Source organism: Delphinapterus leucas, chromosome 11 (genome assembly GCF_059928025.1).
Source record: "Delphinapterus leucas isolate spDelLeu-1000000601 "Yukka" chromosome 11, BTC_Dleu_Yukka2, whole genome shotgun sequence".
Classification (NCBI taxonomy): domain Eukaryota; kingdom Metazoa; phylum Chordata; class Mammalia; order Artiodactyla; family Monodontidae; genus Delphinapterus; species Delphinapterus leucas.
Window position 1 is genome coordinate 87,810,215 of NC_143139.1, and position 23,961 is coordinate 87,834,175.

Genomic DNA, 23,961 nt, shown 5'->3' on the forward strand with positions numbered 1-23,961 from the left:
CCCTTTGAACTCTTGCTTCAGCCCTTTCTTCCCCTCCCCAGAGCCTCTGTTCAGCATCTTCCACGGCCAGGTGCCGTGCTCAGGGCTGGAATACAGCAGCTATGCAAAGGGACAGAGATGCCTGCCCTCCTGGTCTCTGGAGAGGGCGACAGGCATGACATCATGTCTGGTGTGAGAAGGGCTGTGAGGAAAACTCAGACAGGGTAGGGGGGCCAGATCGTGATGCAGGGAGGAGTCCTGAGGTGACATGTGTGTGGAGACATGGATAAATGGAGGGAGTAAGCCACATTGATACCCACCTTGCTGAATAAGAGCGTCACCCTTATTTCTGGATGTAACAATTTTAGGCATTTCTGCTTGACCTCTTGCTGTAATAAATGTAAATTTGATTCACTTCGACCCCACCCCTCCCCCCTGCCATCTTCCCCTGCAGTTGAATTCCGTCACTGAGTCTTTAGTCCTCTAATGCCAGCAACAGCTCTAGTGTAACCTTCCGGCTTTAGAGTGATGTCCGACACTTTATTCCCGGTGCCTTCACCTTGGGTACCACTGTGGGAGGTGAAGAGTTTTCTCACCATGGGCGTTGCTTTCCTTCCACCTCCCAACCTCTAACAGGCTCTTTTCATGGTTTTTAGCTTCTGTCTGCTGCTAAATTTTTCCAGCTGGAGGCTTTGCAGCGACACTGTGAGATTATCTGTGCAAAGAGCATCAATACCGACAACTGTGTGGATATTTACAACCATGCCAAGGTAATCGATCTCATTCTCGCTTCCCGAGCACCCCCCATGCCCTGACGCGGGAGAGGCTTTCTTTGCACACACTCTGAGTCCGGGTAGAGCGCGGATGCTGGGCCTGTGCATTTAGGCCAGCCGTCATCACTCCTCCCAAGGTCTGCTTCCTGCTTAGAAGAGATGTCTTTCCCTTCATCCGCCCCTCCAGAACACAATGAAAGCAAGCAAGCAGAAGTTTCAAAAGCAGTCATTCTCAAACTGTAGCATACGTATGAGTCACATCGCAGACTCTGATTCAGCAGGCTCTGGGGTGGGCGCTGGCCCTGCGTCTCTAACAGGCTCCCGGGTGAAGCCTCTGCAGCTGGTCTAGGCCACAGCTTGAGCAGCAAGCTTCTCGAACAGTGGTTCTCCAAGTGTTGTCTCCAATCCAGCAGCATCAGTATCAACCAGAAACTTGTCAGGAATGTATATTGTAGGCCCCACCCAGACCTGCTGAATCAGAAACTTTGTGAGTGAGGTCTGGCCGTCTATGGCTTCCCAGGCCCTCCAGGTGATTCTGGGGATGTTCACAGGTGAGAACCATTATGCTAGAACCGAGGTTCCCGATGCTGGCTGCACGGTAGAATCACCTCACTTAAAATCCCCACGCCTGGGGCTTCCCTGGTGGCGCAGTGGTTGAGAGTCCGCCTGCCGATGCAGGGGACACGGGTTCGTGCTCCGGTCAAGGAGGATCCCACATGCCGCGGAGCGGCTGGGCCCGTGAGCCATGGCCGCTGAGCCTGCACGTCCGGAGCCTGTGCTCCGCAATGGGAGAGGCCACAACAGTGAGAGGCCTGCGTACCGCAAAAAAAAAAAAAAAAAAAAAAAAAAATTCCCCATGCCTGGGACCTATCACAGACCAATTCATCAATTTCTGGGGGTGGAGCCTGGAAAAAGGTATTTTTTTCATAGCTTCCTGGATGATTCTCAGATGTGCCAAGATTGAGAACAGGCTGTCAACACTAGAGAGGTCCAAGGATTCCTCCTACTCAGGTGGCCCCAACACCTGGGGAGACATTTGGAATCTCAGTGTGGCCCTTCACCCCAAAGATCTCTGCAGGGAAGCCCAGGAATCTGTATTTTTAACAGGCTCCCAGGGCAACCTTTGTGATTTCAGCCCTAAGGCCAGTCTTCACTCCAGTTTCTGGAGTAAAATCAGTGAACCACCGATTTCATCCGATTCACTTCACAAGTGGGGATACCGGGACCAAGAGAATTAAAATCATGTGTCCAGGTGCCACTTCATTTTGGTTCATGCACTCAGGACAGGGGGATTAGCATCTGCTGGGAAGAAACAATGAAATAAATTAAGATCAGGAGTTGATTTAAAACAAAGCACTCTTCTTTGGTATAACTGGAGCTCAGCACACATGCCTCCCACATCCATGGTTGTAGAGTGACAACTGATGTGAATAATGGTTACTCTGCTCGTTGTGAAAACACAGGTTGCGTTTGAGATGTTATTTTCTGTTTTACACCAACATTCCCTGAGTCCTTTCCAGGTGCAGGCCTCTGTGCTTAAAGCTTTGTTGCATTACCTTTTTAAATCCTCACCACAACCCTTTCATTAGTCCCATGTTATAATAAGGAAACTGAGGCACAGAGAGGTGAAGTAACTTGCTTAAGGTCACACAGCTATTACAGAGATTTTTTTCCATTGTGGTAAAACATACGTAATGTGAAACCTACCATTTTAACCATTTCTAAGTGTACACTTCAGCGGTATTACGTACATTCGCATTGCTGTGCAACCATCACTGCCGTCCATCTCCAGAATTTTTCATCTTCCCAAACTGAAAATCTATACCCATTAAACACTAACTCCCCATTCCCCCCTCCTCCCCAGCCCTTGCAACCATCATTCTACTTTCTGTCTCTGTGAGTTTGCTCTAGGTACTTCATATAAATGGAATCATATGGTATTTGTCAGGCTTATTTTTGAGGCTGGCTTCTTTCAGTTAGCACAGTGTCCTCAGGGTTCATCCACGTTGTAGTGTGTGTCAGAATTTCATTTCTTTTTCAGGCTGGATAATATTCCATTGTATGTATGTACCACATTGTGTTTATCCGTTCATCCATCAGTGGATACCTGGGTTGCATCCACCTTTTGGCTCTTGTGAATAATGCTGCTATGAACAGGGGTGTGCAAATATCTGTTCCAGTCCCTTCTTTCAGTTCTTTGGGATATTTGCTCAGAATGTAAACCTAGATTTGCCTCACTCCAAAGCACAGGTTCTTCCTTGTGTTTATTGTCTGGCCTAATAAATGTTCAAAATATTTGCAATAATCCTTGCGATAATACTCAAAAAAGATTTTCTGATTGCTCATTAGTAAATCAAAAGGTTCAGTCAGGCTACTTTCTACCCACACACACTGGATGTTTGGGTTAAGTCAGGGTTTTACCAAAATCTGGTTTCTTGGGACACAGCAAAAAAAAATTTTTTTTAAATCTTGAACTGGTTACTTTGCAAAAAGTAACCAGAGAAACTGGTTACTGGCATCCAGAGAAATGGCATCCAGAGAAACTCTCTACCCAGGAAGGGGGACCAATTAGTCTCACGGTCCTCTGCCCCCTCCCCTGGCCATTGGACACCCAGACTGCCCTGTGAACCCCACATCCACAGTGGCTTTGCTGTGACCTATCTCCTTGGCAGCAAGGCCTGCGTTCCACAGTCCCATTTTAATAACTTCAGGATCCTTGGCAGGCAGCTTCTGTAGCTCACTTTTTATTTGATAACACACCGGATGCAACGTGAGCCCGGGCTGGGAATACATTAGTGCTACAGGCTTGGAACACCTATGGCAAAGAACTGCCTCTTTCATTGATGTGCCTCTGCAGCCAGAGCTTGGTCTTTTGCAGACGCCAGCCTCTGTCTACCCTCCCAGGCCTCATCCTGGAATGTTTCCAAGGTCAACGCCTGCCCTTCCTGATACTTGCACGGAGAACGGGACAATGCCAGCACCCCTTGCCCTTTCTATGTGCTGCTTCCCCTGTGCTGTGGATCCTGCAGCTCCCGCTAATGATAACCTGCCACGTGGATTCTATTACTGCCAGATTGTGCTGCATACTGAGGCTAGTTTAGTAAAAGAGACAGAAAAGGAACCAATACTCGGTTTGGAACCCCAGGAAATGCAGGCATTGAGATACTAACAGCCATGCTTCAAATGTCAACAAGTTCTTGGCAACATTACCTCTGTTCTGCACCTAACCATTGGAGACAGCTGTGGAGTTTTCCAGCCCAGAGGAGAAGCCTAGCCCATAAATGGATGGCTTCCTCATCTTTCTTTTGCTAGCAAAGCTGTCCCGAACTATTCAGTCATGAAGAAGAGGCCCTGGAGCTTCTGATGGCCCTTTCAGGGTGTCTTTCAACTTGAGAATAAGAACAAGCTGGTTCATCAAATTGAATCTAAGCTAACGCAGTAAGCTCAACGGGGCACTTTGATGGGAAGAACATGTGTTTGGAAACCAAGGGATTCATTCCCTAGTGTTTATTGTGAGCCCACTGTTTACCAGGAGGTGTATATACATCTGAATAAGAAATTAGTAAGATATGGTCTCTGCACTTCAAAAAGGTACTGTCTAGGACAGGGGTCAGCACACTTCTTCTATGAAGGTCCAGATAAGTATTTTCACAGAGGCCATGCTGTCACTTTGATCCTACTCAATTCTGCCATTGTAGTGAAAAGCAGCCAGAGACAATATGTAAATGAACGGATGTGGCTGTCTCCCAATAAAACTTTATTTACAAAAACAGGTGGTGGGCCAGATTTGGCTCACAGGCCTGTAGTTTGTCAACCATTGGCCTAGAAGGTGAGAAGTCTGGTCCCAGTTCTGTCTGTAATTAGCTGTGTAAAGGTAGGCAAGCATCTGATATATACTCACCATTCAATAAATATCACCAAATATCAATGTAAGTACTTATTTTGCTTATTCTTCTCCAATTACACTAACTTGTGATGAGAGACACCCCTATACAAAGCAAGTGGCTAGGTGTGGTAAGGGGAGAGGGTCTCTCTGTGTCCACAGAATCAGAGATAGGCAACTCTGAGCCTTAGTTTCCCCACATGTACAATGAGGCCTTTTCTCTGTGACTCTAAAAGGAGGGTTCATGTTGAAAGAATGAAAGCATTCCTAAGAACTCTTCCAGCTCCAGGATGCTATGCATCTCTGTGAACATTTGTGTGATAACAAGCCTGCTCACCTGATAAAGCTCACCAGGCCCCCTAAGCCTCTCAGAGACCACAGAATTACCTGGTGTGTCCGTGTCCTAAATGCGCAGAGCATGGTACCCTCCAGTTCACACCCCCTCATTCTGTAGCTTGGGGAACTGAGGCCCAGAGAAGTGATTTGACTTGCCCATAGTTGCACATGATTTTTATGAAGATAAGTCATTGGCTCAGTGAATTAGCACATGGTGTCAGTGAGTTCGAGGTACAGGCTTGGGGGAGTTCCCTAGTGGCCTAGTGGTTAGGATTCCAGGCTTTCACTGCCGTGGCCTGGATTCAGTCCCTGGTCGGAGAACTGAGATCCCGCAAGCCATGTGATGCAGCCAAAAAATAATAATAATAGTTTGAAAAAAAAGAAAAAAAAGGTTACAGGCTTGGTCCTTCTATGGGCCAGTTAGCTGAACTAGGTTCCATAGATACAGTCAACTCCTCTTATCCCAACCTAGGCACCTAGTTTGTCCACGTGGGTCCCTGGATTTAAATGAGTGAGATGAGAGTAATAATTATGAATAGTTTACATTTAGCATGCCAGCTAACATTGAGTGAGCACTGACTACAATCAGCCATTGTTCTGAATGTGCCATGTATTATCTCATTTAATGCCAGTGACAGCTTATTAGGTAGGTATTATTATCTTCCCCCATTTTAGGGACAGGAATATGGAGGCACAGAGAGATTAAATAACTTGCCCAGCAGCAGATGGCTGCGAGTGGCAAAGTCTAGACTAAAAACTCATGCAGATTCCAAAGCCCCCTCCCTTAGCTCCCTTCCTAACCTGCATCCCCTAAGTGTGACAGATGACAACTGCCATCAGTTATGTTCCATTCAATCCCCTCAACAGGTCTATGATGCAAGTGACATAGTTCCCATTTTGAAAATGAGGAACCTAAAGCCAGAGGCCAAGTGACCCAGCCCTGGTCACATATTCAGAAAAGTGGGGGAGCCTCAACTTGAATCCAGGTGTCCCGCTCATTCCACCATCGCCCTGTTGGCGCTGCCTCGTCGTAATTCCACCATTCCACGTGGAGCAGCTTAAAGTGCATCTCTGGCTTAAGGACAGCATATTGGGGAGTTCAGAATGAGAAATTCCACATTTAGATAATTTAGATAATTTAGCATCTAAATAAAGCAGCAGGATATCATCTCAGGGAACATTTAACTACTGAGCATCCAGCTCATTGCAAAAGAGAGACTTACAAGCTTTGAAAACTGTAGAAAAGGTCTGAATACGGACACAGCTGACCCTCGTATGCACATTTGCTTCTGCATCTCAAACAGGAATTCCTCCACCAAGCACGCTTCCAAGGTTGAATGGTATCAGGCCGGAGGCAGTGCATCCTAATGGTTAAACACACAGCCTTCAGGACCTGAGTTACCAGGGTTCAGCTCCTGGTTCTGTCCTTGACATGTGTGAATTTTTGTCAGCTACTCCCTTGTCTCACTTTCCTCATCTATAAATCGAAGGTGGTAATAGCACCTGCCTCAAGGAAATTTGAGGACTTTGAGATGATGCACGTGAAGTGCCTAGCACGGTGCTCAGCACATGATATGCTGTCACTCAGTGTTTGCTGCTGGTGTCACTGCTCTGAGAATTAACCGTTCATTCATACATTCAACAAATCCATATTGTGTCTACTGTCTACCAAGCCTTCTTCTTGGGCTTGTAAAGTGAGGCAGGTCAATGTCATCCCTTCCGTATTGGTTTAGTCTGTCAGGAACTATGTCTCTTGATCAGTTTCTCAACCTTGGCACTACTGACAATGTGAGCTGCGTAATTCTCTGCCAGGGGGTCTGTCCTCTGCATGGTGGGGTATTTAGTGGCATCCCTGGCTTCTACCCACTAGATGCCAGTAGTACACACTCCACCCCTGCCCCCGAGTTGTGACAACCAAAAATGTGTCCAGACTTCCAGATGTCGCCTGAGAGACAAAATCACCCCTGGTCGAGAACCACTGCCCTAAATACAGGGGGTAGGTAGGCAGTGCCCACTCATAGGATGGTTGTGAGAATTAAGTGAGCTAATTGATACTTGTAAAGAGATTAGAACCGTGTCTGCAACTCCGTCAGTGCACCAGTTATCTGTAGTGGAGCAGAGAGACTCAAAACCCAGTGTTAGAATAGTGAGTGCTTGTTTAGTACATGAGTTGACAGCATGGGTGGGCTCTTCTGGTCTCAGCCAGCCTTGCTTCTGAGGTCAGCAGGCCGGTCGGCTGTGGCTGGCTGTGCTGATCCTGGCTGGGCTCTGTCGCTGTCGGGTCAGTTTCATGTGGTTGTTGAAGCTGCAAGCAGGCTAGCTCAGGCTTGTTTTTGAGGCAGAGGCAGGGTTCTGAGAGAGAGCACAGAAGCACACATGGCCACTTGAAGCCAGCTCAGAGCTGGCAACTCTCACTTCAACCACGTTCTCTTGGCCTGAGCAACTCACAAGGCCAAGGCAGGGAGAAATGGACTCAGCCCTTTGACGGGAGGAGCTGCAAAGTCACATACCCTGGGTGTGAATACAGCAAAGGATGCAGAATCGGGGCCACTGTCGCAGTCTACTTTAACAGGTGTTCGCCATCAACACGTGTGAAAACAGGTGCTTTCAGAAACATAACCATCTCCTGCTTCTTCTCCACTCTCCACAGTTTCTTGGAGTCATGGAGCTCTCAGCATATTGCGAAGGCTACTTTCTCAAAAACATGATGGTCCTCATCGAAAACGAAGCATTCAAGCAGCTCCTATATGACAAAAATGGCGAAGGGACGGGCCAGGATGTGCTCCAGGACTTACAGAGGACGTTGGCCATCAGGATTCAGTCAATCCACTTGTCATCTTCCAAAGGTTCTGTTGTATGAAACGTCCAGTCCAAAGAATGTTCCCCGGGGACTTGCCAGTTCTGCTGCTGCATTGGCGTCACACGAACATACGAGTCTCACCTGGCGTCTGTTTTTTGGCTGGGCCAAGGAGCTGCTTTTACTGCCTCAGCTGCTCTTGAATAAGCAAATGCAGCTCTCATGAGCTCCTGTTGAGAAACAAAGGACATGCCACTGGCCTGCAGGTCAGATTACAGCTGGATCCAGAGCTAGAAGGCCAACGTGGGGCAGCCGAGCTGACCTCATCTGAAAGCACCCCTGGGGCAGTTGAACACCCCTTGCCAGGGACCGCTGTCCAGCAGATAGACTGAGAACTAAAGGTCGTTCAGGTTCCAGGTTGACAGTTGGAGAACTTCACTGCACCGACCCTGAAAAGCATATATTTATTACACATTACCTTAGTAGCTGCAATTCCGCAAGAGTTAAACCATGGTAGCAAATTGGTGAGACTGTTACCAATGACGAAGACATCATTTGGCATATTTTTAGGGGTGGGAACTTTTTAAAATGTTCATTAAAAAAAAAAACCCCAAAACAGGGTAGCCTTGTAGTTTAAAATATATTTCTAAAAGCTTAACAGTTCATTTTCAACTGGATTGTGTTTAGGGATCTGTGTTTTGAGATTTCTTTTTTTAAAAATACAGTTGCAGGTCTACACTGTATAAACATGCATCTGAGAAGATATTACTATATTCTACACAAGGTGAAATAATAACCTTGCCTTAGTGATCATGGTTACCCAAAAGAGCTGCACTGCCAATAATTAACTCAATAGTTGAAAAAAACCTGCATGCTAATCGTGATTTCGGGGTGAGAATAAAATCCCCCCACATAAAAAAAAAATAACACGCATTTGCATGGGCCTGAACCTGTAAAATGTTATGTTTGTGCTTCATTTTTGCCAAGGTAAAAATGTCCCATCCCTTCTTGCTAAAAGTCCATTTGGTGAAACTAACATATCCATTTCCTTTCCTAGTTAGGAATGATGCTGGGATGCTTTTGCAGAAATGTGTTCATAGATGATGCTGCATAGGGGATGGCGGGGGGCACGTCAGAGAATTTACTATTAATCCCAGAGTTTCCTCTGTATTCTCAGAAGATGTTAATAGTTTGTTACTAGCCAGAGGATATGACTATGTTAGATTATTTTTAAAGATGAAACATGTATGATAGGATGGATTCTTTCTGTATTCTGAGAGTGTACAGTATAGGGTTATCTATAATGAAAGTTTATATCGACAGGGTTCTGTTTGCTTTGCCATATATTATAAGCAAAAGAGATTAGTGAAGTGCCACAATATTCCAAATAATTTTTGAGTCGCTGCCTTTTTTTTCTTGTCCTTTCATTTGAAACCTAGATAACATGCAGTAAAAAAACTAGGAGAATGACTCTTACCCTTTGGGATGGCAAAGTTTCGTTGACAAAACTATTTCCTAGCATGCCTTTGGGAACTTGTGCGCAGACCCCGGAGTCTAAAGGAGCTGCTGTTCAAATGTTGTACTAGCTCCCTGAGCCATTGTTCAGAGGACCAATGTCAAGTCGTATTTCATGGGTATGACCCATGGAGTACTCGGGCCACATCTGTCTACAGCATTGGCTCTTCTGTGATGCTGACACACAAGGCCTCTCTTCCACTCGGTCATTTGCAAACCTCCCCAGCCCCCAGCATCCGATGAGGAAGGGGAAAAACAAACTGCCTACAGAGGAGTCCAAGTCACAGATACACAGCACATCCTGAGTCATTGCTGTCTCTCGCCTCCTCCTGTCCGAGATGCTGCGTGGATGTTTCCTTAACCGCGACTGACTTCCCTGTGAATGTCTGATGCTAGCTCTGGGCCTCTGGGCACTGATTTGTACAGTGGCAACTCCTGACGGGCTTCTGTCATAGTTTGGTGTGCTTTCTCTGTCATTAAAAGAAATGATTTTCCCAAGCCGTGCATTGTTTGTATGGTACCAGTGAGCTCTCACCCCACAGTTGGAGCCTGAGAACTTCACTCAGTTAAGAGATCGGAAAATGTGACCCTGCAGAAAAAAAAAAATCAAGGGAAATGAAGATGCTAGATAAAAGATGGGTGCTCGTGTCGCTGACTGCCTTCCACTCTGCCAACTAGAACTTGGCTAACCAAGCTCTAGTCCCCTGGGTCTGCAGACACCTCTGGGTGCCACCCTTGGATTTCCTTCCCATCAGGCAGAGGACATACAGGTGCCGCCTGTCATTGCCTCTTGCCTCCTGCAGCTAACTCGCCTGCAAAGGATGGAGTTCTGACTGTCATTGTGTGCCTTGATGAAGCTTTTGGGGAGTGGGGGAATGGAGAAAAACAGGTTATCTCAACCTGGCATGTCCCGCCCCAAAGGGCAGCAGGAAGTGATATTTGTGGATGGTGGCAGCATTCTGGGATTAGGGGTGAGGGTCATGGAGGGACAAGCAGCTCTCCCCTTGGGGGTCAAACCAAGTCCCCAGCTGGTCCCCTCTGGCTCCTGACCCAGCCTGGGCCCAACCCAGGCCTGGTGGAGATGAATACCTCTGGCCTATCCACAGAGGCCTACAGGAAGCCAGGGAGAGGTCCAGGCAGCCCCTGGAGCCCTGGGCCAGTGAGGCCTGGTCAACAGCTGACATCACAAGCACCTCTGGCAAAGACTGATCACCCCTGCTTAGCAGTCGAGGTCTGTTTCTTCTTTAGGAAGCAACCCAAGCAACTGAGTGCCAGGAGCCAGAACTCGGAGTCAGGCCAGGAGAACAGAAGGTCAATTTATTTTTGTCTGTGCATCACCCCCTGTGTAGCCTCGGGGTGAATAAGGCATCTGATGTGTTCCTTTTGGAAAGATAAAGCGTGTGCTGTGGCATTTGCCTTTTACTTGTCGGATAGGGAGCTTTGTCCCTCTGTTCTTAACGACTGCACAAGGGCCCCTTAGCATGGGGGGGTAGGCGTAGGCGGGGGAGCCTACCTGCCTGCCACGTAGCTCCCCTGCGCCCCTTCCGTTCGCAGTGGAAAACCAGAAGGCTCGTGTGCCTGCAGCCCCGGGAATCAACATGAAGGGCTTGACTTGGCTTCTGCTACCCCCTCCCCAACTCAACGTGGGAAGGGTCTTATATATACCATGCTTGGGTGCCATCCGTTCTCCCCAAAAGAAGGAGGATTCTCCACCCAAAATAGAGATCAAGGTGTGAGCTCCCAACACAAGAGGGGCCCAGGCAGAAGCTGGAGGAAAGTGCAGTCAGGCCTCTGGTACGGCTGGATGGAGGGCCTCTACCAGAGTCTCTCCACCCCTGGGACTCTGGAGTTCTGTGACTCTTGTAGCTTGCGTTTCTTTCCTGAGAAGCCCCAGGCAAAAGTGTTACTCCAGCTGGGTGATATGTCATCCAGAGTTGTCTCATCAAAGCTGTTATCACACAGCGCTTACTAACCTCAGGCCTCGTGCTTTCAGGGTGGGTGAAAGGTAAGGATTCTAGGCAATTCTTTGAGGAAAATCTCCTCTTTCACCCATCTTGGGCTCCCAGCCTTCTTCAGAATCCAGTGCGCAGCTCCCCCGACCCCTCGCCCTACGTTCGCCAGCTTGAGTCACATATGAGTGGTCAGAGAAGTGTTCACAGCCTCCCACTCCTACCTCCCCTTCCCACCCGCCCCGACGTGGACACCCTACCCCGCTAGCAGACGGTTTCCTGAGCTTGTCAGCTTCAGCGTTCAAGTCGGGGAGAAATTCACCCAGCCCTTCTGTGCAGCGCCCACTGCTGGACGTCAGGCTCCAGTGCAGGCCTGAAACCTTCCCTTTCCCAGCTGATTCAGCCCCTGACTCACTTTGAAAACAGTGGACAGGTCATTACGCCATCTAGTTTTTATTTTCCTCTTTTGAGAAATTGGGTTTAAAAATAACTAGTGAACAGGGTTGTTGGGAGGAGGATTAGAGGAGGTATTCTGTACAGGGCCTCTGCTTGTAGTAGCGGAGAAAAAGCGTTCCGAATTTCTAAGACTGAGCAGAGAGGAGAACATGATGACTCACACAAGGAAAGGAAGGTTAATGGTTTTACCATTCATTTCTAGAACTTTTTTTTTTTTTTTAATTTTTTGGCTGCGTTGGGTCTTCGTTGCTGCACACAGCCTTTCTCTAGTTGCGGCGAGCGGGGGCTGCTCGTTTTTGTAGTGCGCGGGCTTCTCATTGCGGTGCCTTCTCTTGTTGCGGAGCACGGGCTCTAGGCGCGCCGGCTCAGTAGTTGTGGCTCGCGGGCTCTAGGGCGCAGGCTCAGCAGTTGTGGAGCACGGGCTTAGCTGCTCTGCAGCATGTGGGAACTTCCCGGGCCAGGGATTGAACCCGTGTCCCCTGCACTGGCAGGCAGGTTCTTAACCACTGCGCCACCAGGGAAGTCACTTTCTAGAGCTTTCTACGGCAGAATTTCCCATGGTGGTTTGTGATTCTCTGAGTTTTGTTGCTCTTCCAGGCGACGTGGGGAAATTGCCCCCCAAAAAATTCTATTGCCAACCTCGTTCCTACTACAGTGCCTTAACACAAAGTCGGTGATCAAGAAATGTGTAACTTAATGGAAGCCAAGTTCAACTGGATTTCCTTTCAAATAAATACTCGATTTCCTAAGTACTAGAGTTGCAGGGGTTTGCTGTCCCAAACTCCTCATCAACTCAAGAATGTGAGACTCACGTTTGTGACTCATATGACACAAGGCCCCAAAAATGACCGGGCAGGGAACAGACTCGTTGGGGCCGACTCTCAGTTCAGGTCTGGCGACCAACACTCTTTGGGGAGGAAGTGAGAGTCATAAATTCCCAAATGAAACAAACTGCTGGATGTCACCACCAAAAAAACCCTGGATCTCTGTCCTCGCCAAGTCAACAGCTAAGCTCAGGTCCTTTGCTGCCACTTGAGTGTGTGGACACTCATCCCCAATCCCTCCACCAGGAAATCTCCCTGGTAAGACTTCATGCCACCCCTGTTCCTCCACAGCTGGCCAATGCCTTGAATAAAGTAGCACGTGCCTTTGGACAGGGCCGTTACAGAAGCTGGTAGGATGCCTATTTTTTCACCATCTTAAAAAATAACCCAGCACATTTTAAACTTCCTGCTTCACAGGAAAAAAAAAATAGAACTCAAACTCAGCAATCACATTGCACATTAGTTCCATTCCTGATGAGGCAGTCAGATAACGAGAACCCTGCAAAAGGACACGTCTCCAAGTTTAGCTCTGAATATGAAAAGTCAATCTGTCCACGTGAATAGGCAATTAAAAGAGATGCCCTGATGTCACTGATATGTTCTTTGGGTGTTGCTTTTCAGAGTTAACCTTTGGATGAGTTCTGCATTTTAATGCCATCTCAAACCTCTGGTACTAAGCTGCAGGTGGTATAACAGAGGGGCTCTGGGATGGGTACCAGACCTCACCTGTGGGCTCACTGCTGCCATCAGCTACTTGGGTAACCTTGACTGGGCCTCTTCTCCACTCTGGACCAGTTTCCTCAACTCTAAATGGGAGTCCTTCTGAGATGATATTCTGTCACCTGGACTGGCACATGTCACACACACTCCTCTTACTATATATATATATTATATATTACATATATTAGAATGGTGGTGACGCTGTTCAGTGTGATAGGCCATTCTGGATTGCATACAGGATGACTTCAGTAAAGGGACCTCAGTGTATGATGATGTCTTCGGTAAAACAGGTGGGAAACCAAGTAAAGCCCTACAACCCGGCTCCAAGGACATTTTACTCTGAGGATGCATCTCACCAGATCATGGCCTCATGACTACCATCTCCTTTTGTTTTTCTCACTTTTTGTTTTTAAATAATTATAGATTCACAGGGAGTCACAAAGAGAGTACAGAGAGGTCCTGTGTACCCTTCACCCAGTTTCCCCCAATGGTAGCATCTCAAGTATCTCTAGTGTAACAGCAAACCAGGAAGTGGACATTGGCACAATGTGAGTGTATAGCTCTATGCCAGTTTATGACATGTGTAGATCTGTTTAACCACCACCGCAATCACTGTTCCATCACCACAAAGATCTCCTTCGTGCTACCCCTTTATAGTCACTCCTACCCCCTTCCTCCACACATACCATCCATCAGCCCTAGCAATCACTAATCTGTTTTCCATCTCTATAGTGTTATCATTTTGAGAATGTTATATAAATGGAACCATACAGTAAGTGGCTTTCTTCACTCAGCACAATGCCCTTGAGATCCATCCAAGGATGTTACATGTATCAAGAGTCTGTTCCTTTTTTATTGCTGAGCAGTATTCCCCGGTGTCTCATCTCCTTTTTACCTAATGCTCCAGCATGTCAGGAAATATGGCAGTGAGACATACTGCCATACTCTGCCAGAGAGGCTCTGGCAGCTGCCTCTCTGGTCAGAGATCCCAGAAAACAATTATGTCTCCTGAGAGCTGGACATGACTGCCTCACCCTGCAGCATCGAGGAATGTCCCATGATGTTAGTCCTACAATGCAGTGTTGGTGATGGATCACGGAGGTCCACTGCTCTCACTTGGGCTCACCTGGGTCTTTCAGCTCTGCGGTAAGGTCCTTCTATGATTGACTGACTTTTCCGAACATCTCACTGATGGTATTGGGAAAGCCTTCTCACACTCACTCTGTATACATATCACTGGGGATCTCGTTGATATGCAGGTTCTGACTCAGTGGGGCTGGTTCGGGCTTGAGAGTCAGCATTTTGAACAAGCATCCAGGTGATGCTGATGCTTCCGGTCCAGGGACCACACTTTGAGTAGCAAAGGTGTAGAGTATAGAGATTCATCTCAAAGACTTTCTCCTGCCAGACCAACCTGTGGCTTTTGTCCTATCATCTGGCCTTTCTGGAATTTCAATCTTGTGGATTATTACGAGCCTTTCTTTCTGACCCAGACCATGAAGACATTTTAGCAATGTATCTGGGGGAATCATTTCAAATTATATTTTTCTAGGTGGTTCTGCATTATGCATGAGGAATTATTCTCACAGAACTCCATACTACCCTCACCTTTTCCTGGTAGTATTTAGACCCTGCTTTGGCTCTAAATCAAATGTATTTATCGCACAGGTATTTACTGATGTCGTAAGCTGCATAAGGGACCCTCCTCTCTGCCATCAAGTACCCAAACTCTCCCCCTTTTCTTTTCCCTTTTTCCTTCAGGGATGGCAGTAGAAGGAAAGGAGAAAATTCTTCTTTATTTTAAGGCTGTTTTATGAGGCTTCTTGCTGCACTCAAGAGACACCCTGGGACTCAGGAGGATCGAGAAGGGAACAATCAAAGACAGCTGTCCCTTCTATGTTCGCTTGAAAACTCTTTGATAGTGGAGAGGGATGAGTGACGCATCTGGTTCAAATGGCTGCCGGGTGACCTTGAGACTTGACAGCACGTGCTGCAGGGGAAGGAGGGGGTAGGATTTCATCCTTAATTACTCCTCTTTCCTTTCCTTGTCAAGGGAATGAGTGCATGCTTTCAATACTTCAAAGGAATCACTCTCATATACTAAATATTGTGATTGGAGGTGGGGGGAAAGCTCAGACACCGTTTTCTGTTGAACACATAGTAAGAAAGTACACGAGCTTCTGTTTTCCTAGAAATTCCTTGGACCAGGGAGTGACTCCCTGCCCTAGAAGTGTGAGGGTTTCAGTTAACCATTAAATTGAATGTAAGTCAGGTGTGTGATGTGGTCACTTAGGAGAGTTAATTTGGCTATAGGCTACATCAGTCGAAGCAGGATCACTGGAGTGAGATGGTTCTCTCTGCTCCAGAAAGATCCCCACTGGAGCTGTGCGTTCAGTTCAGGGCCTGGATGAATCAGGGTTCCCAGCAGCAAGCAACTCTGACTAATTTGAGACAAAAGGGGATTTATTCAAAGATATTAGATGATTCATACAATTGTTGAGAGGGCTAGAGAAACCATTTTAAAGGCGGGGCTTTTAGGAATAACATAAACTGTGATACAGAAAAGCCCTGATGATATCATTGCTGTCACTGCCACCACCAGATACAACGAAGGCAGAAATCAATAATGGCAGGTCTGCAGTTACCAGGAGCTTGATTTCTAAGACTGCTATGGCCGTGAGCACCTAATACCATTCCTGCATCAGGAACTCAGCCTGCTCGAGAAGCTCAATGCTTTTACCTCCACCTGTAAGAAGAGTTTCACCTCAGTGCATCCCACTGGCAGAACCTGGGTCATGTGACTGTGTCAGACACAGAGGAGGCTGGGAATTTCAGTTCTTACTGCTGCATTAGGGAGACAGGACCTACACCATGGGATTTCTACAAGTACAGAAAGATGATGGGTAGCCATGAACATGACACATGTCCCCTTCATTTAATGAAGGTCACAGAGAAACTGCAGCCTCATCAGAAGGAAATAGCCAGAAAGTGAAAGAACAGCTGAAGAAAATGGGATGTTTGGCCCGTAGAAGAGAAGACTTGGGTGACCATGATGGTTGCCTTTAAATAGGGGGAGAGATTTCATAGAAAAGAGGAATTAGCCTGATTCAGTATGGCCACAAGGATTAGAGCTGTCTTAATGATGGACTCCTCAAGGATTCAGACTTCATCTAAGCATAAACAAGAACTTTTAAAAGTCAGATCAAAGCCTTCCCAAGACTGAATGACTTGAGTGAGTTCCCCATCACAGGAAGCATTCAAGAAAATGCTGGTCAACTGCAAGCAATAAAGCTGGGTAGAATTTAAAGGTCTCTTACAAGTCAGGGATTTTGTCATTATTAGTTCTCTCCTTCTGATAGTAATCATCCATTTGGCCTCAGAAAAGAAATCAATCTTGATAGATCTTATGTAGAATTTGTAATGACCTCCCAGCCTTTGCTTTTTGCCAGGGCTGCATTGTATTAAAATCTGCCACCTATTTATCCTCATCCAGTTAGTGAGGCAGCAGATCTATTCATTATTATTACTTATCTAATACAGAAGGAAGAGAAATGTTCTATAAAACCTCACCAGCTGGCAAGAAAAAAAGTAGCTAGAAGTGATTCAGTCACTGAAAAATGGGACTTCTTTTTATAAAGGGGAAAAAAGTGGATTTCAGTAAAGTAATCAAGTTAGGGAGGGCCAGTTTTGAGAGTAGAAAGAAATCCAGGTATGTGAAATTGCATGTGTCAACACCACCCCTGTTATGCGTTTTTTAAACCAGACTCAACACAGAAAAACCATGAGTGGTGCGATAGTTTGGCCACAAGTCCCTGGTGAGTGAGTTCCCCTGTCAGCCTCAGTCTTCCCACCTGCAGAATGGGAATGCCGCTGCATTGACAAAGCCAGAGGTGGAGAGGCAATCTTGCAGTAGTGCGGGGGAGGGGGGTTCTGTCAAAATGCAGAACGCGGTGTTCACCAAGGTCTGGACAAGCAGAGAGAAGCAAGAGGGAAACTAGGGTTTGTCCCTACCCTGGAGCTGGCCGCCTCCAGTCTTCTCGCTGATTGGTTAAATCCACCTCCCCCGCAGCCTTGGGTCCCCAAAGGCCAGCAGGTGCTCTGTCAGCCATCCAGCCCGGAACAGCCTGACAGCCCCCCTCTTACTACACTATTGAGTTTGAGGAGTCACCCACTAGATTCCAGTTTGATTCATGACACCCTCTTGACAGCCTCATTCCCCGGAGTCCCCAGGGACTCCTGCTCTGAGCTCTCAGGTAGGGAATCTTACTCTGAGACTGTGAGCCGCTGTCACATTTCATTCCTGAGGCGATGGAAGCAATACCTGAATATGGTGCCCCTGTGTGCTGCTTCCATGTGACTGAAATATCATTTTCAATGCACGAGAGAGTCGTGTGTTTCCCATTCCTTTATATTTCGCGTTCCTCTTTTATATCTTTGCAGAAATTGGCATGACAGGACAGGGCTGGTTTTAGAGAATGACTTCTTGACAGGTAAAGGACCACCACAGGGCAATCGTATACATTCCTACCATGGAAAGATACTCTGCAATGTGTATATATATATATATATATATATATATATATATATATATATATATGAACAGGTAAAACCCAGCATTGTTCTGACTTGGACAGAATAGTGAGATCTAACATTTATGGAGCTTTTATCATGTGGCAGATACTGTACCAAGTACTTTACATGCACTATCTCAGTCCTCACTGTGAATCCTACTTGATAAGGATCTGTATTTCCATTTTACAGGTAGGGAAACTGAGGTTCAGAGAGCAAGGCTAAAAGATAAGTGCAGAGCTGGGCTATGGATCTGGGCTGGTCTGACTTCTAAGCAAGCCCAGTCCTCTTAGTTTATTGCATCCTGTAAAGAGAGGTGGGGAAAATATGATGCTTCTGTCTTGTCCACTGCTTGAAAAATGACCATTCAGATAACTATTCAGAAGAGGAAGATAAAGCCTTATGGGCTAAGACAAAGGTTAATCGTGTGTACCTATGGTGAGCTATTAGGCCAAGGTCAGCTGCCTCTGGATGTAGTTTTTTTTTTTTTTTTGGATGTAGTTTTGTTGTGAGTTTTGTTTGGGGGAGAAAGGATTGTTGAGTGCTGTAAGGGTTCCATTCAGATCAGCCAATATTTAACGGGTATTGATTTCACTGGGAACAGAGATGAGGACGATGCATCCCTCAAAGGTGCTCCCTGACACACAGACACAGCCTAGGTACTGAGTTGCTGCCAGGCTGACTCGGTGCAAAGTGAGATGGTGGGAGGTTGTCAGACAGCCTCCAAAGACCCACCACCCTGTCCAAGGACCCACCACCCTCCACACCTCATTGACAGAGGGATCACCAATTATCATCATTCTCAGCGAGGTGATGGGTCAAACAGGAGACGTGATTGGTCCCCTGTGCCTCTGAGCCCGCCCCTTTCCCATCTCAGATTTTTGGCTTTTCTTGGGCCAGGGTCCCACTGACCTGAGTTCTCAGCCTTGTTGACAAATAGAGAAAGCAGTGGGGGAATTTCCCTAAAGGCTGACTTCACTCCCAAACAGTGACTCAGTGATGGGCATCATTTTCCCAGGGGCATACACTTAAGAGGCATCTCCTGGACTCCAAGACTCTGCTACCTCGGGGTGCAGGGAGCAGAGTATGGTTGTGTTAACTCAAAGCGGGACGTAGTCCCCTTTCCAGGCATGGGGAACAACCTGAATTTGGGAGGTTTGGGTTTTAGTGTCTTGTTAGAGCTGAGAAAGACTTCAAAGGCTCAGCTGCTTCTTAGAGCTTCATAAACGAGGAAAGGCCCACAGAGCCAGCAGACGAAGGCCCCTTTTATTGCCTCTGAGGCTGCAGAAGAAGGCGCGCCCCGTGGCCCAGTTCCTGCAGTGCAGCAACCAGGCTGCTTATTTTGACTTCCATGTGGAGGACAAGAGACTTGTTTGCTTCCTGTTGCTGAGACTGCCCTAACCACAAATTTTGCTCTCAGTTGCAACCTTTCAGAAGCATCTCAAGAATAAACCACCAGAAACTCCTCAGGCTTACACAGGCATTCTAATTTTTTCCTGGTTTTTGTTTGTTTTATTGTGTTTCTTTCAGTAGATCAGCTTGAGCTGAAACACGGTTCTGTTTCTCCCATTTTCTACTGTACATACAGCATCTTCATCTTCAATACATCTGTATTCAGGGGAACAAGAGTGGATTGAGAAAGCCCAGGAGGTACTTTTTCTTTCTTTCTTTCTTTCTTTTTTTTTTTTTTTTTTTTAAGCAAAATCAGGAAATAAGTAAATAGCTGTGATGTCCAGGCTGTGGAAAATCAGGACATTGAACAACTTTGGTTCAGCGGTTCAGGGCTGAGCTGTAGGCAGGTGTCCTCAGTGCCAGCCTGGGATTAGACGGACCGGCCTTTGTTTCTGACTTAGTGTGTAGGGGTCACTTCAGTACGCAGCACTCGATAGTGTTAAAGGAGGGCAGTGGATGACAGGCAGGATGCAGCATGAGCTGAGGATGTGTATCACTGCGTAAAACCCATTAGCTGTCCAATGAGGAAACAGTCCAGCTACTGCGCCTTCTGCTGTTGCTTCCACTTGGAATGAGAAGACAGCACAGGAGGGACGTGGACACCACCAGCTCAGGAGCTGAGAGCACCGGCCCACACTTCACTCACTCTGGCTGTTTTTGGCAACTTTGGACAAGTCATAGGCTCTGCTTTACCCCTGCTTCTCCACCTGTGCAAGTGTATATAGCTCTCTCTAAAAGAAGTGCTCTGCTCCCTTGCTTCTCTGAGTGGGCTCCACAGACAGTAGCATTAGCCTCATTGGAAGTTTGTGGGAAATGTAGAATCCCACCCCCGCAACCCCAGACCTACGGCCCTGGACTCTGCATTTTAACTGGAGGCCCAGGTGACTGCTGGGCACACTGGGGTCTGAGATGCTGCTCAGCATCTCCCAAGCTGCTGTGACTGCATCAGGCGTCTCGCAACGGATACCCCAAAGCGCCCAAAAAGACCATCTATAAATGGTCAGAACTTGGGGAGCCGACCAGGGTGGGATGTGGGAGAAGACCTTTAAAATGTTTCATTTGTTCATGGGACTTCCCTGGTTGTCCAGTGGGGAAGACTCTGCGCTCCCAATGCAGGGGGCCCGGGTTCGATCCCTGGTTGGGGAACTAGATCCCACATGCATGCTGCAACTAAAGATTCCGCATGCCACAACTAAATATCCCACATGCCACAACAAAGATTCTGAATGTGGCAATTAAGACCCAGAGCAGGCCTTCCCTGGTGGCGCAGTGGTTAAGAATCCACCTGCCAATGCAGGGGACACGGGTTCGAGCCCTGGTCCAGGAAGATCCCACATGCCGCGGAGCAACTAAGCCTGCACGCCACAACTACTGAGCCTGCGCTCTAGAGCCCGTGTGCCACAACTACTGAGCCCACGTGCCACAACTACTGAAGCCCATGCACCTAGAGCCCATGCTCCGCAACAAGAGAAGCCACCACAATAAGAAGCCCGCACACCGCAACGAAGAGTAGCCCCCGCTCGCCACAACTAGAGAAAGCCCGCATGCAGCAACGAAGACCCAACGCAGGTAAAAATGAAAAAAATAAAAACAACCCCCCCCCAAAAAAAGACCCAGAGCAGCCAAATAACTAAATAAATATTTTTAAATTTTTTAATGTTTTATTTGTTCAGCTGTAATAAGTCTTTTTTTAAAATAAATTTATTTATTCATTTATTTTGGCTGCGTTGGGTCTTTGTTGCTGAGCGCAGGCTTTTCTCTAATTGCGGCGAGCGGGGGCTACTCTTCGTTGCGGAGCACAGGCTTTAGGCACACGGGCTTCAGCAGTTGTGGCGTGTGGGCTCAGTAGTTGTGGCTCGTGGGCTATAGAGCACAGGCTCAGTAGTTGTTGTGCACGGGTTTAGTTGCTCCGCGGCATGTGGGATCTTCCCGGACCAGGGCTCGAGCCCGTGTCCCCTGCATTGGCAGGCGAATTCTTAACCACTGCGCCACCAGGGAAGTCCTGTAATAAGTCATTTTAAGACCTCTGTGTTCTCAGAGACGTTTTCTTTCTTTCTTTCTTTCTTTTGGCTGCGTTGAGTCTTTGTTGCTGCACGCTGGCTTTGTCTAGTTGCAGTGAGTGGGGGCTACTCTTCGTTGTGGTGCGCAAGCTTCTCATTGCAGTGGCTTCTCTTGTTGTGGAGCACGGGCTCTGGGCACGTGGGCTTCAGTAGTTGCGGCACGTGGGCTCAGTAGTTGTGGCTCGCGGGTTCTAGAGCACAGGTTCAGTAGTTGTGGCACATGGGCTTAGTTGCTCCACCGCTTGTGGGATCTTCCCTGGCCGAGGATTGAACCCATGTCCCCTGCATTGGCAGGTGGATTCTTAACCACTGCACCACCAGGGAAGTCCCTCAGAGACGTTTTCTGATAGTCATTTGTGCATCACTTTTTTACTGCCAATCACTTCTCCCCCGACTAGAGGTGTGAGATGTTTTTCAAGTCTGCTGCAGAATGTCTGGTCAATTACCTTCCCTGCTGGGTGGCTTCTTTCCTGGTGTCTCTCACCAGGGGCATATTGTGAAGAAAGCTTTGGAACACCATATATATAAGCAATCATCCTTTCCAGCCACCTGTTTCTGCTGACAACTTTAGGAATTACCAAGCATTAGGTATAAATCACTCCATTCTGGGGAGAGATGACACAGAAAGCTAAGGGCGTTTTATAAAACCACATATGCATGCTTGAGATTTGCCAAACGCAGCTTGTGTTCCGTGTGGGACAGACAAGCCACTCAAGGGGCAGGAGCAGAGAAGGGAATTGAAGGGAGGGAAGTGTGATGGCTTGAAAGAGGATGTTTCAAGGGTACATGGGCAGGAGGGGGGGGGCTGACAATCTCAAACATCTTCCTTAGAAATGTCCTTTGAGAGCATAAAAGTTAAAACAAGAAACTACGATGTGTACAGAATGCCCTAAACTCCTAGGATTTCAGCCTTTAGATTATGTCTCTACATACCTATTAATGAAACATGATCTTTTTGCTTTTTGCAAAATTGCTTTTTTGTAAAAGCAATTCTTTTCATCCAAAGGAGATCAAGGCCCTGCCTACAATGCAGCGTAGAGAAGGAGTACTGATTAATTATCCAGATAAGCCACAGCCAACCTCCCCCAGCCCAACCACCTCTGTACACAAACCATCATCATGGACTTTTCCAAAAATATCTGACCAGAGGCACTAACCACGTGATTGGGACTTGGTTTAGCACAGGGGTTCCCAACTCCCGGGGCCGCAGTCCGGTATCAGCCCTCAGCCTGTTAGGAACCGGGCCGCACAGCAGGAGGTGAGTGGCAGGCTAGCGAGCGAGGCTTCATCTGCCGCCCCGCAACGCTCTCCATCGCTCGCATTACCGCCTGGACCATCGCTGCCCGCCCCCGCCCCGTCCGTGGAAAAATTGTCTTCCACGAAACCGGTCCCTGGTGCCAGAAAGGTTGGGGAGCGCTGGTTTAGCAAACCGGCTGCCTTGTGACTCCCACCATTTACTCTATGCTGGTGGTTCTCAACGAGGGGAGGGGGCTGTGAGGTTACCCCCGGGGCATTTGCCAAGGTCTGGAGACATTTTTGGTGTCACGAGAGAGAGGGTGCGGCTGGCATCTAGTGGCAGAGCTGGGATGCTGCTAAACATTCTACAATGCACAAGACAGGCTCCACTGCAGAATTATCCGGCCCCGAGTGTCAGTAGCAATGAGGTTGAGAAGCTTTGTTCTGGGGAGATGGGTTTGAGTCTCCATTCACCGCTGAGCACGGTGGTATTGAAGGAATTTGGGTCAGAACTTCCTCCCGTAGTTTCTTGGATCACAGGCAAGTCAGCATGAACAGGCTCAAGTGATGAGCCCAGGTTGCTTCGCACCCCAGGGCCAGGTCCTGGCCAGTCAGCTGTGTCACCACACGGCCTCCTTGGAGGGCAGAACCCCTTCATTTATATTTTAGTCTCCAAAGGGATTTCTGGGGTTTAGCTTCTTCCAACCCTGGTACCTTGGCATAGATCGGGGCCTCTGGGAGGTCAAGAGAAACCCAGGTCATGTCTATTTTAGAAGCTCCAGGTATAAAAATGAAGAAAGGCAAAAACAAGATTACAAAAATATCAATTAATTTTAAATATTTGCATATAAGGAATTAATATTTATACCCTGGAGTAATAGAATGCAATATACTTGTGCTATTAAAACATCTATAAAATTCATATATTATTTCATAGTACCCTACAGACAAGGTTGTCCCGTAATGGGATACAACCTTATAGGTACACAGTGAAAGTTTTCTTCTCTTCAGTCTTAGTGTGTCTCTGTAGTTATAAATATACTTTACTTGGAAAAATATTAAAGATCTAAATTTACAGCTCTTTGAAGCTATGTCATTAGGTGCAGCAAAAGTTCAAAGGCCGAAAATAATAGTTAAAACATATAAAGACTTACATATGTATATACGTATATGGCTAACTATATATTTATAGTTAAAACATGTAAATACTGGGTATCCTGGGTAGTATTCTGAGTTAACTAAGTAATAAATATCCGTTGTTGTCAATCCCATTTTACAGATGGGAAAACTGAAATGGAGTGAAATCAAGTGATTTGCCAAAGGTCACATGCTTTACAAGTAGGTATGTTCATAGAATCAGGTATGTAAGTAAATTTAGGATTCAAACTGAGGGAGGTTGGCTCCAGGGGCCA

At 47.1% G+C, this 23,961-nt stretch overlaps 1 protein-coding gene across 6 annotated transcripts in view; it reads left to right on the plus strand.

Moving 5' to 3' along the window:
* The window catches only part of ABTB3 (ankyrin repeat and BTB domain containing 3), a 312,674-nt gene extending 294,832 nt beyond the window's left edge, over nucleotides 1–17,842 (plus strand). For 5 of the 6 annotated variants that reach the window (XM_089921234.1, XM_089921232.1, XM_022599915.3 and 2 more), the window contains 2 exons: nucleotides 636–749; nucleotides 7,622–9,781. In XM_089921234.1, coding sequence (XP_089777360.1) covers nucleotides 636–749; nucleotides 7,622–7,831 — 324 coding nt within the window. In that variant the 3' untranslated portion in view covers nucleotides 7,832–9,781. Of the gene's footprint in view, nucleotides 1–635; nucleotides 750–7,621; nucleotides 9,782–14,993 lie in introns of those variants that run through there. The other variant, XM_089921233.1, reaches the window with a different exon arrangement.
* The last annotated feature ends 6,119 nt before the right edge of the window (nucleotides 17,843–23,961 follow it).